The sequence below is a fragment of the Xenopus laevis genome, chromosome 2S, assembly GCF_017654675.1.
Source record: "Xenopus laevis strain J_2021 chromosome 2S, Xenopus_laevis_v10.1, whole genome shotgun sequence".
Lineage (NCBI taxonomy): Eukaryota > Metazoa > Chordata > Amphibia > Anura > Pipidae > Xenopus > Xenopus laevis.
Genome location: NC_054374.1, coordinates 56,259,248 through 56,273,266, shown reverse-complemented (window position 1 = coordinate 56,273,266; position 14,019 = coordinate 56,259,248). Strand labels below are relative to the sequence as shown.

At 43.5% G+C, this 14,019-nt stretch overlaps 1 protein-coding gene across 19 annotated transcripts in view; it reads right to left on the bottom strand.

Moving 5' to 3' along the window:
• Nucleotides 1-14,019, bottom strand: part of nfasc.S (neurofascin S homeolog) — a 157,025-nt gene that overhangs the window by 116,434 nt on the left and 26,572 nt on the right. For all 19 annotated transcript variants that reach the window (XM_041583803.1, XM_041583811.1, XM_041583800.1 and 16 more), the window contains exon 2: nucleotides 3,460-3,585. In XM_041583803.1, coding sequence (XP_041439737.1) covers nucleotides 3,460-3,585 — 126 coding nt within the window. The remainder of the gene's footprint in view (nucleotides 1-3,459; nucleotides 3,586-14,019) is intronic.

Genomic DNA, 14,019 nt, shown 5'->3' with positions numbered 1-14,019 from the left:
GTTTTACATATTGATACGCTGATTGGACACTAGGGGGCAAATTCACTATGTGCCGAAGCGCCTAACGCTAGCGTCAATTTGCTAGCGTTGGTCATTTTCGTTACTTCGCAAATTCACTAACGAAAGCTGGCGTAAATTCGCTAGTGTTGCGAATTTGCGCAACAGACGTAACTACGCAAATTCACTAACGCGCGCATTGTACTGAACGCTACCTTTTACTCTAGACTTCCTTCGCCACCTCAGACCAGGCGAAGCGCAATAGAGTAGATAGGGATTGCTTCAAAAAAAGTTCAAATTTTTTCTAAGTCCCAAAAAACTCTGGCGTTTTTTCTATATTATGGGTGATCGAAAAAATTTTTGGGGCTCCCCTCCTTCCCACCTACATTTCCTAACTCATGGCAACTTAACTATACAGTGGGCACATGTGTAGGGCAAAAAAAAAAAAAAATATTTGATGTTTTGAAGGTTTCCCAGGCATTTGTAGTGATTGTACGTATTCCTCCATTGAAATTTGAATTTGGCGCCGTATGCAAATTAACCATAGCTAGCGTAACTTCGCTTCGCTTAGCGAATCAACGCTAGCACAACTTCGCAACCTTACGCTACCCCTAAACGCAACTTGGATTTTACTGAATTTGCGGAGCGCTGGCGAAACTACGCCTGGCGAAGTGCGGTGAAGTGCGGTGAAGTTACTACGCATCTTAGTGAATTTGCCCCTAGGGCTATTTAGTGAACTGTCTCACTTCCTGTTTTCATCCTGAGCCGAAACGCGTTGATGCACCATGCTTGAATAAATATACTTCGAAATATATATCTGATGGTCAATGCCGTGAGTGCTTTCTCTGGACTTTTATTGATTTATTGGTTAGCGCCTGGCGAGAAACCCAATGAATGGTGAGTGCCGTTTGATCCCATATATATATATATATATATATATATATATATATATATATATATATATACAGGGCAGCCATCAGGGGGGGACAGGGGGGAGAGTTGTAGGGGGCCCCGAGGGTAAGAGGGGCCCCGGCCATGCCACACTTACTTGATTAGCCGGGGCCCCCATCTTTCTGAGAGCTGCTGACTTTGGGAAGGCATGGACGTTTAAGGGGCCCTGGCCACCAATTTTCTTATAATGTGGGGGTGGGGGCCCTGGCCACTAATTTTGGCCACAATTTTTTTTTCTCATGTGGGGTCCTAGCCACCAATATTTTTTAATGGGGGGCCCTGGCCACAGATGTTTTTTTATTTTTTATTAAAATGTGGGAACCCTAGCCACCATTGTTTTTTACTGTGTGGTGGGGGGCGGACCTGTGGGGTGGGCAGACCTGTAGGTGGGGCTTGCGGTGGGCGCAGCCCAGGGGGCCCAGGAAATGTTCGTATGGGGCCCTGTGATTTCTGATGGCGGTCCTGTATATATATATATATATATATATATATATATACACACACACACAAATAACTTAAAAATCATAGAATTTTTTTTAGAAAAGTTGCTTAGAATTAAGTTTTCTTTTATTAAGCAAACATTTATTTTTGGGGCTGGCATTCCCTTCAAGTATCTGTAACCATTTTTAGGAATAGGCTGGACAAATACTTGGGATAGGGTTGCTGCCTTCAATCTCAGCAAAAAAATGGACATGGGAACAGGCCAATGATGCCAGGGATAGAGCAGTGGCATATATGGGGTCATGACATATGGAGTGGGGTTGTGACTCTGGGGGTGGGTACTAGGCATATTTTTGTTCAGGTTTCACAATGTTGAAACCCAAACAAAAGTTTTGAACCAAACTGTTCAAAACCTGAATATTAATTGTGTACAATAAGAGATTTAAACCCAGGATATTAGAAAATTATTTATTGCCAGAGACAACCAGAAACAGACCACTATATGACTCAATTTTACAGAAAGAAAAGTGGCTGTGTGCTAATTCATAATATGTTGTATCATTCATGGATTTGTGAACACCTACTAAGAACTGGAATGTATAAAATGATCACAATTAATATAGTTATACTGTTTTATATAGAGAGATCAGTATTTTACAAAGTTTGTAAAGAGGCAGCTGTAGAGCTGCGAACCCTTATATGCCACCTGCAGTGCAGGACTTCTTTGTTGTATTTGTGCCATAATCTCACTGACTTCAATGACCAACAGAGAATAGACATGACAAGCTCACAGAAGAACTGTATAGCTACAGGGGAAATAGCAAGAGGTCGCAGCTGTCTGTCAATGCCCAGGTCTGACCATCTGCATGATGAATGCATGTGAACAATCATATTGCTATAATATAACAGCTTCTCCTTTTAGACAGTAAGCTTTATTAAGCAGGGCCCTTTGTCCAATACTGCGGTACACAAGAACTTGCTGGTAACCCGATGTGCAAAAAAAAAAAAAAAATGCAGTGGTGTAAGTTATATGCAGTGTTTTAACTATAGAGGATGCAGACCCCATTGCTGCACACTGACCCCATGGCTGCATGCAGACCCTGCAGCACATGCATAACTATGGGTCACACGCAAGCCTGCTATTCCGAGGATGCAGACAACCCCCCCACTGCATATTATTTGTTAACATATGTTTTATAGCTTTCTTGCAAAATCCCAGGAAATGTCACTAAAATGCACAAAAAACGCTAATGGGATTATTTATCAAAATATTCTCATTATTTTCTAAAAACCACTCCAACCAAATCTGCACATACTTTTCCCCTCTATTTCTAAATACATTTTCATGAAAATTTCTATTGCTAGAAAAAAACTTGATGTCCGACACCACAAAATTTTCGGATTATTAAAGGAAACTCAGTGCAGATCTAGATATCTTCCAATTGTAAACAGGACATCTGCCATTGACTTCTACATGAACTCGTCAGGTTTGAGATGGAGTACTTTTTTATTCTGACTTTTAACACCATCAGGGTTTAATAAATCATGAAAAATTGTGTTTTCCCCTTTAAAAGTCACACCAGAAACAAAATGGACTTCAGCAAATACCCCCTAAATGTTGAAAAACTGTTGCTGTCCAACAGTGTCAAACGACAGTGGATGACACTGGAAAAAAACATATGATATTTGTCAAATAAAATTAAAACCAATACAGTTATGGGATCTATTATCAATAATGTGTAGGACCTGGAGAAAGTGGTCTTGATAAGATATGATCCCCATATTTTAAGACTGCTAAAAAATATTTAAACATTAAATAAACCCAATATGATTGTTTTGGCTCCATTATAGATTAATGCAGCTTAGTTAGAATCAAGTATATAACTGCTTGATTATTACAAAGAAAAAAACTTTTTTTCATTAGAATCATTTAAAAAAATAGAATTATTTGCTTGGACTTATGGGAGATTAATTTTCCATAATTTCGTGCTCTCTAGATAACTGCTTTCTGTATAAGGGATCCCACAAATACTGTGATTTAATATTTTAGAACTTTTTGCTGTAACTCACGGTCCAAAGGAACTTTAATAGTGCAGGCTACGTGGAGAAGGAGAAGAAGAAGGACTAAACACGGTGGCATGTTGCTTCCCAGGCAGTAGATAGAGTGGGTCACCTTTAACCTCCTTTCTATAATATCTGCAAAATATAGAAGATAAAGGGTAAGGGAAATACTGAAACAAAAAAAATACAGTAAACAGTCTTGAACAAATACCTAGTTGTTGGAAAATCATTTGCCGTTTGGTTTTTCTATTCATGTTAAATATTAAATTAGTTGGGCAATGTCTGGTTGCACAAAAAGTCACATATAAAGATGTGTTAATTATTGCATAAGAACCCACGCTTTAGCCCCACTTGTCAATCCTGACGAAGGCTTACTACACCAGAACGTTGCAAGACTGTACTCTATATTCACTCCTGAGAGGATATGCACCAATGGCAACAATAAATCTATAGATCTTTACTTTACTGATGCTTTGCTTTTCATACACAGTATGTTAACAAGGTTGGACGGAAGGCAACAGTTTTAAGAGTAGACGAAAAGCGTGGTCAGTACAGGCGGACTTCAAGCAGGGTCAGACAGGCAGTGGTCAATACAGGCAGAGTTCAAGCAAGGTCAGACAGGCCGGGGTCGGTACAGGCAGCGTTCAAGGAGTAGTCAGGCAGGCAAGGGTCAGTATCGCCAGAGTTCAGAATAGTCAGGCAGGCAAGGGTCAGAATTGGCAGAGTTCAGAATAGTCAGGCAGGCAGGGTTAAAAACTGGAATCAAGATAAGACAAAAATCGCACCCAGATACTAACAAGTTAGACCTAACAATGGGCAATGATTACTGTCCGAAAGCCCCTTTAAATACAATTGAATTTCTCCCCACATCGTGATGACATCATGTCCCGCAGTGTATATGAAGAAAATTCATACCAATACATTAAAATATATAGAAGTTACGTGCAGGGCCGGATTTACATAGTGGGCGCCCCTAGGCCCACTGCCATTCGTCGCCCCTCTTCCCTCCCTATTATTTGTGCAAATTTTTATCATCTGGACTGGAGCAATGGGGATTGCGCATGGGAAATTTAAAAAATTATTGTATCTCCAGCGCATCCCCAGTGTTTTTGAACCATGTGGGTGTGGTTGGGCAGCATGCCGCCCCCCTAAAATCCTGCCACCCTAGGCCCGTGCCTAGGTGGCCTTTCCACAAATCCGCGCCTGGTTACGTGGGACCTGTGTTCATTATGGTACCATACTTAATTCAGCATGTCAGCAATAATGACAATAATACTGTTCCTCTACGCTCCTACCGCCCTTACAAATTGCATATGTTTATTTCATAGCCTTAGGCTCTCTGCTCAGACCATCTGCTTAATAAACCATATGGTAAACACATTACATCTCTGTCACTGTATAGAAGCTCACATCAGTAGGGATGTCGCGGACTGTTCGCCCGCGAACTAATTCGCGCGAACATCGACCGTTCGCGTCCGCCGAATGTTCGCGAACGTCGCGCGACGTTCGCCAATTTGGGTTCGCCTTAGCTGGCGCTTATTTTTGCCCTCTCACCCCAGAGCAGCAGATACATGGCAGCCAATCAGGAAGCTCTCCCTCCTGGACCACCCCCACACCCCCTGGACCACTCCCCTTCCATATATAAACTGAAGCCCTGCAGCGTTTTTTCATTCTGCCTGTGTGTGCTTGGAAGAGCTAGTGTAGGGAGAGAGCTGTTTAGTGATTTGAGGGACAGTTGATAGTAACTTTGCTGGCTAGTAATCTACTTGATACTGCTCTGTATTGTAGGGACAGAACTCTGCAGGGATTTGAGGGACAGTGAGTTTAGGTTAGTTAGCTTTGCTGACTAGTAATCTACCTTCTACTGCAGTGCTCTGTATGTAGCTGCTGTGGGCAGCTGTCCTGCTGCTGATCTCTCATCTGCTGACTGCTGCCTGTAACCCAATAGTCCTTGTAAGGACTGCTTTTATTTTCTTTTTTGTTTTTTTTACTTTGCTACTGTAAGAGCCCAGTGCTATTAGTCTAGCTGTGTTGGGGAGTGGGACTGGTGTGCTGCTCCTCCTAGTAGTTCACCACTACCAGCACCAACCAGAGTCAAAATTGTTACAAAGTATCTTATTTGCACCTGTTAGCTGTTCTGAGCTCTCTGCCAAAAGCTAATTAAGTTAGAAACTGTTTTTTTTCTGGCTGTTCAGTTCAGAGAAAAGAGGGACTTTCCAGTACAAAAGAGGGACAGGGGGTTGAGTGGTCAAAAGAGGGACAGTTGGGAGGTATGCAAGTGCCACCTAGCTGTGTGAGCTTTTTCACATTCTGTCTAAATAACAATAATAATTCCGTGTCCGTAAACATCACCTGAGTGATGTTTTTACAGCAGCAATAATATATTCCATACCCACTACTGTATACGTTGCCCTTGCAGGCATTGTTTGCCCAGTCTTTAACCAAGTGCCACCTAGCTGTGTGAGCTTTTTCACATTCCGTGTCCAGAAACATCACCTGAGTGACGTAGTGTGATTTCTGCCCTTTACAGCACAAAACGCAGCGCTGTGTCAACAATGTATTTTTCAGATACATTTTTGCCCTTTATCCCCCTCTGGCATGCCACTGTCCAGGTCGTTGCACCCTTTAAACAACTTTAAAATCATTTTTCTGGCCAGAAATGTCTTTTCTAGCTTTTAAAATTCGCCTTCCCATTGAAGTCTATGGGGTTCGCGACGTTCGCATTTTTGCCGCAAGTTCGCGAATATGTTCGCGTACATTTTTTCCACCGTTCGCTACATCCCTACAAATCAGTGGTCCATTAGACTTTTTGCTAGCACCTGCTGCTCTAAGATGAACAATTCTTAGAGGCTGCCATTTGCTGGGATGGTCACGTGTAGGGTTGTTGTTATAAATACCCACATGACTACAAGAGAAGCATGGAATAGGGCTTGTTCCTAAAATTCCAGAAATGAATTACATAATGTTAAACATATTATCAGTATATTTGCCCTCAAATTAATTTAGCAATGTCTCTTAATAACAGTTATATAAAACTGTTATATAAAATAAATTGATACAATTTAAAAGCACACATTGTTTGTTACTGCTTTGGTGCTTGACGAAAAACACTCCTTGTCAATACTGCGGTCTTGCTGCATTACTCAATTTTTCTTGAACTTCAGTTCATGAACATATACCCCGATATTTCTGCAGATTTTGTTGGTGCAATTCAGAATTCATAGTTCCATCAAATGTATAAATTCATCCTGGTCAGCAAAGCAAGCTGACCACCACCACTGTACTTCCACCACCATGTTTCACAGATGGGATAAAGCTTCTTTGCAGGACAGTCAATTTTCATAAAATAGAGAATATGCTTCCAAAAACCCATTCAGGTAAAATGACAAAGATTGCAGCTTGTTTTTCTGTTCAAAACCCTGCATGATTAAAAAACTCATGTCTGATATGTATATCCTGCGTGGGTCCATTTTTTGGAACCCGTACCCGCAACCTGCAATCCGCAAGCCAGACCCGCAACCGGCATTCTTACCCGCTTGGACCCGCTACCCGAACCGCAAGTACCTTATCCGCAACCCGGACCCGCGACCTGCTGACCATCAAGAATCCGGAAGCGCTGTCAATGTAAACCAGAAGTGATATCATGGGAAATAGGTGTGATAAGAAAAAAGGAGTAAAACCGCGGCCCAACCCGTGACCTACAAACCCGCAGAACTGCCAACCCGCATCTATACCCGCAACCCGCAGGATACCGCAGGTTTTTGCGGGTAACCCGCAGGTACCTGACCCACTGCAGGACTCTAACCTACGATAATTAAAGTAAAATGTACATTGGTTCCATTGGTTATATAACACAATATATCCTTGGTTAAGTATACTGGTGTGTGAAAACATTATGTACTGTATGATCCCCAAATACTCAGCATTGAAAATATCAGCTTTGTATTAAATGGAACATTGTTGTAAATGTAATATGGTCAAGAGAGCGTGGTCAAAAAGTAAATAAAAGTTTAAAAAATTTGAGAAGTGCATGTACCTGACATCTATAAGTGTTCCCAGATTCACTTTGAAAATCTAGCAATCTTAAACTACACACTATCCATGCTCACACTTAACTACCTGCCTAGTATTTGAATTTTTTGAATACTCAACCTGCTTTCAGAAATTAATAAGTATATAAAATTGGAATAGCATCCATACTTTTGGCATTAACACGAGGTGGAACACAAAAACCACCAACTGTTTTAGGTTTTGCCTATTCATGCCTATAGTGCTCAGTTACAATATGGTGTTTAGCTTTTGTTGTATTGGCTTAATTTATCATAAACGAAAAATATTTAGGTTTGTATTTTTGTATACATTTGAACAGGAAAATGACAAAAAAAACGGCCAGGGAACATCTATTGATCTGTATTTTTTGTATGTTTAAAGCAAATTTGACCAGGTCAGTAGCACTTCCAGTACACTGTAATTTTACTTATTTAGCCTCAAAATGCTTCCACAACCACTTTTTGTATTTCTTTTATCATCGGCACATAGGGTTGCCACCTGGCCAGTAAAAATGATGCATGATCCAATGTTATTAATAGGAAAAAACGGCAAGAATATAGGCTGGTATTTTTTTCCAGAAAAGGTGGCAACCCTATCGGCACAGCAGAGGTTCCGGACAGATCTGTTTACCCTTGCTTATATTTCCACCAAGCTGCTCCTTCTGCTCTCTTCCCCAGCCCTGGCTTTTCATACAATGGACAAGTTTCACTTCATTGAACAATTTACATCTGTTGTCCTGTGGGTTGGGAAATTTTCTAAGCAGCCCACAACATGGCAATCAAGAGAATGGAATGTCTTCCCATTTTGCAAGACAAAACTGGTCTGACACTCTTTTGACAAAGCAAAACAACACCATGCATACAATTTGCTTCAATTGTGGAATTAGGGGGAAAAAAACATGTACAATTTGCTGTATCATTATTTGTGTATTAAAAGAAATTTTATCTACAATGATATATACATGTAGCATAGTGGTTTTTATTACATAATGACTTACAACATATATATATATATATATATATATATATATATTGTGACAAAGAGCTATGTCCCAATAGGCTGCCTGTATATGATGGGAGGTATATAGCACCCAGCCTGAGGTATTGGCTCCTTTAAATCTCCAGGGTAAGACAGGTTAGGACCCTGGAGCAAGGATAGTTCAGTATGCTGCCCAATTAGTCCGCAGGTGGGGCTGTTTAAGGGAGCCTGGCGGGGAGTGGGGGTGTGTTGTACTGGGAGTCAGAGAGAACCTCTGAACACACGCTGTGAAGTGTTTTGTGAAACAAACTGTGTGTTTGACTGCAACTCCAAATGGCAAATGTTTGTTACCATCGCAAGGAACTTTCCTATGGACTGTAACACTGCAAACCGGTGAGGTTTACATTATTATTTGACTGTTTAGCACGGAAATTGTGCCTGTTTAAGTTGTCTGGTTTGAACAATAAAACCCCAGGCAGGAGCCTGTTTCACTTTTGTTGCAAACCCAAGCCTCCTGTCTCCTCTGTAAGAACTGTTTTACCTGAGCCCTACCGGCTGCTTTGAGCTATTCCCCACAAATGGTGTTTCGGATGCGGGCAACAGAGAGACAGTGAGCATAATAGGACAACCATTGTTAAAAGGGCAGTGCTATCTGCTGCAGACTGTGGGAGTTGTAGTTCAACAACATGGAGGAACTTGTGTTGCAGCTGGCCAAAGTCAATGCTAGTCAGCAGGAGGCAAATGCTGCCCAGCAAGAGACCAATACCATCCAGAGGCAGAGTATGGCCACCCAGCAAGAGACTAATTGTTTGCTTGCAGCTCAACTGACGGCATTAGCAAAGGCGGTTGAGGCTGATCGACAACTCTTGACGGATGTGGTACAGCAGATGATTGCACTGGGGTCCAATGTGTCGAGTGGGGCCCCTAACACAGATAGCTCCATTAAGGCCAGTCGTTTTCTGCAAAAGATGACGCCACATGATGATGTTGAGGCATATCTGCATACTTTTGAAAGGACTGCCGAGAGGGAGTCTTGGCCCAAGTCCCAGTGGGCAGGTCTGGTAGCGCCTTTTCTGACTGGGGATTCGCAAAAGGCATACTTTGATTTGACCATAGCCGATGCCAAAGACTATGACAAGTTAAAAACGGAGATACTCCACCGCTTGGGTGTCACCTCAGCCGTGCGAGCTCAACGGGTGCACAAGTGGTCATACCAGCAAGAGAGGTCTCCCCGTGCCCAGATGTATGACTTAATTCATCTTGTGAAAAAGTGGCTGCAGCCAGAATCTCTGTCAGCTCCTCAAGTCGTGGAAAGGGTCACTATGGATCGCTTTCTGAGAGCTCTTCCGCCATCCTTGAGGAGATGGGTGAGTCATGGAGATCCCCAGACAGCCGATCACCTGGTGGAAATGGTGGAACGTTATATTGCCGCTGAGGACAACTTAGGATCGTTTCCCCAACACCGCAAGCCAGCCACAAAACATCCATCTGCAAGGTCCCCAGGAAAAGCCAGTGATTCGTTGCCTCAGGATACTGGGGCTGACCAAAAGGCTATAGAATGGTCTAAAGGAGCTGACAAAACTCAGCTGTCCCCACCAACCAAGGGTCAAGGCCAAGTGCAATGCTGGCGATGTAATGAGTGGGGTCATGTTGCTGCCAGGTGCCCACTACCTGCAGAGCCCATGGATTGTCACTCGGCTCAACAGGTGTCGTTGTTTGCTCACCCTGCGTGCACCGCAGACACTGACTTGCATATGGCGGTGGTAAAGGTGGGTGGAAAGTCTGTTCAAGCTCTGTTGGATTCCGGGAGCTTAGTCACAATGGTACACGCCAGTTTGGTAAGCCCAGACCAAGTTAATGAACGTAATCTTGGGGTGCTCTGTATTCATGGAGACTGTAAAAGTTATCCCACTGCTATAGTGACATTTGAAACTGTTACTGGTACTGCATGTCATGAAGTGGGTGTTTCCTCTGTTTTGATGCATAGTGTAATTTTGGGACGAGACTTTCCCCTCTTTTGGAAGCTCTGGCGAAAGGAGGGTTCTCCACAGGGGTCTGAGAAAGGGATTCCTAAGGATGCACCAGGGGTTTGTAAACCTAACTCAGAGGTAGTAACTGAAGGGGAGACCATGCTTGAAGCAGATAATTTTCCCCTAGAGGTACTAGCAGGTGAAACAGAGTTGCCCTTGGAGCCCTCCGAAGCATCCGATATGCCAGACTTGGAGGTCTCTCGGGTTAACTTTGGAACAGCCCAAATGAGGGACCCTACCCTGAATAGGGCCTGGGAAAATGTTAAGGTAATTAATGGTGAACCTCAGGAACCTGGGGCTGAGAGTGTATTCCCTCATTTTTCTGTCAGTCAAGATTTACTGTATCGGGTTGACAAAGTCCAAGGGGGGGTGGTAGAGCAGTTGTTAGTGCCCCAGCCCTATAGGCGAATGGTCTTGGACCTGGCCCACACTCACCCCCTGGGTGGTCACCTACGTCAGGAGAAAACCCAACAGCGAATTTTACAAAGGTTTTATTGGCCCGGTATATTTGCGGAGGTGAAGGGGTATTGTGACTCTTGCCCAGAATGCCAACTGTCTGCCCCGGTACCTCACTTCCGTAGCCCTCTAGTGCCATTGCCTATCATTGAGGTCCCATTTGAAAGAATTGCAATGGACTTGGTAGGGCCACTGGTTAAGTCAGCTCGGGGGCATCAGTATATTCTCGTAATTATGGATTATGCTACGCGGTATCCTGAGGCAGTCCCTTTAAGAAACACAGCCTTCAAAAATATTGCTAAAGAGCTGTTCTATATGTTTACCCGCACTGGCATTCCTAAAGAAGTCCTCACAGACCAGGGTACACCCTTTATGTCTCGGGTTATGAAGGAACTATGTAAGCTCTTGAAAATTAAACAGTTAAGAACTTCTGTTTATCACCCCCAGACTGATGGGTTGGTAGAGCGCTTTAACAAAACCCTGAAAAACATGTTAAAGAAGGTGGTAGATAAGGATGGGAGGGATTGGGATTGTCTCCTGCCATACCTTATGTTCGCCATTAGAGAGGTGCCCCAGTCATCCACAGGTTTTTCGCCCTTTGAGTTATTGTATGGTCGTCATCCCAGGGGTCTCTTGGATGTAGCAAAAGAGACCTGGGAGCAAGAGGTAACACCCCATAAGAGTGTGGTGGAACATGTTACCCTCATGCAGGATAGAATTGCTGCAGTCATGCCCATAGTCAGGGAACACATGCAGCAAGCACAGAAGGCCCAGAGTCGGGTTTACAACCGTTCAGCTAAGGTTCGAACTTTCAACCCTGGGACCGAGTATTGGTTCTTGTCCCAACAGTTGAGAGCAAGTTCCTGGCTAAGTGGCAGGGCCCGTATGAAATAATCGAGAAAATAGGTGAGGTGAACTATAAAGTTTACCAACCAAATAAAAGGAAGAAAGAACAGCTTTACCACGTAAACTTAATAAAACCCTGGAAGGACAGAGAAGTCCTCACGGCTATAATTCAACCCCTTCCTCCTACCCAGGACGGTATACAAAAGGTGAAAATAGCTGAAACCTTGTCAGAGCCACAAAAGCAAGAAGTCAGGGAGTTTCTGCAAAGAAACACTGAGGTGTTTTCTGACATACCAGGTTGTACAAATTTGATAAAACATGATGTCATTACTGATCCTCAGGTTCGGGTCCGCCTTAAGCCCTATCGGATCCCAGAGGCCCGTAGACAGGCAGTCGACGAGGAAGTGCAGAGGATGCTGGATTTGGGGGTAATTGAGAAGTCTGTAAGTGAGTGGAATAGTCCCATTGTGCTTGTTCCTAAACCAGATGGGTCTATACGATTTTGCAATGACTTCAGGAAGGTAAATGAAGTCTCAAAGTTTGATGCTTACCCTATGCCAAGGGTTGACGAGTTGATTGAACGACTAGGTCCTGCTAGGTACATAACAACTCTTGACCTAACTAGAGGGTATTGGCAGGTACCAATGTCAGAAACAGCTAGGGAGAAAACAGCCTTTTCTACCCCACAAGGGCTCTTCCAGTATGTTCGTATGCCATTTGGCCTCCAGGGGGCCCCAGCCACGTTTCAAAGAATGATGGACCAAATTCTTAGACCTCATCAACATTTTGCCTCTGCTTATTTGGATGACGTGGTCATTTTTAGCAGGGATTGGCAAAGTCACCTCCCCAGAGTACAGGCCGTCCTAAATTCCATTAGAGAAGCAGGCCTGACGGCAAATCCCAAGAAATGTGCCCTAGGTTTGGAAGAAGCCCGTTATCTGGGGTACACTATAGGGAGAGGTGTTATCAAGCCTCAAGTGAACAAGGTGGAGGCAATTAAAGACTGGCCCCAGCCACTCACTAAAAAGCAGGTTCGTACTTTTCTTGGTATGGTGGGCTATTATCGTAGGTTCATTCCAAATTTTGCAAGCAGGGCTGCTCCTTTGACCGACCTGACCAAAGGGAAAGGGTCCACAATGATTAAGTGGGGACCAGAGGCAGAGGAGGCATTCCATGATTTGAAAGTGGTTTTATGCCAAGATCCAGTGTTGGTCGCACCAGACTTCAAAGAGAAATTTGTTGTGCAAACTGATGCCTCTGGTGTTGGATTAGGTGCGGTATTGTCACAGTTAGTTGGGGAAGAAGAGCATCCAGTGGTCTACTTGAGCAGGAAGTTGACCCCTGCAGAAAAAAATTATAGTATTGTTGAGCGGGAGTGCTTAGCAATTAAATGGGCACTGGAAGCTTTGCGGTACTACCTTCTGGGCCGCCAGTTTGTGCTCATTACGGACCACTCTCCCTTAACCTGGATGTCACAGGCAAAAGAAAGAAATGCAAGGGTCACACGTTGGTTCCTTTCCTTGCAGAATTTCAATTTTACAGTGGAACACCGAGCAGGCAAACTGCAAGGTAATGCAGATGCCTTGTCAAGGGTCCACTGTATGGTGGCTAATGGTGTCCGAAACCCCGGGTTCGAACAGAGGGGGGAGGTATGTGACAAAGAGCTATGTCCCAATAGGCTGCCTGTATATGATGGGAGGTATATAGCACCCAGCCTGAGGTATTGGCTCCTTTAAATCTCCAGGGTAAGACAGGTTAGGACCCTGGAGCAAGGATAGTTCAGTATGCTGCCCAATTAGTCCGCAGGTGGGGCTGTTTAAGGGAGCCTGGCGGGGAGTGGGGGTGTGTTGTACTGGGAGTCAGAGAGAACCTCTGAACACACGCTGTGAAGTGTTTTGTGAAACAAACTGTGTGTTTGACTGCAACTCCAAATGGCAAATGTTTGTTACCATCGCAAGGAACTTTCCTATGGACTGTAACACTGCAAACCGGTGAGGTTTACATTATTATTTGACTGTTTAGCACGGAAATTGTGCCTGTTTAAGTTGTCTGGTTTGAACAATAAAACCCCAGGCAGGAGCCTGTTTCACTTTTGTTGCAAACCCAAGCCTCCTGTCTCCTCTGTAAGAACTGTTTTACCTGAGCCCTACCGGCTGCTTTGAGCTATTCCCCACAATATATATATATATATATATATATATATATACAC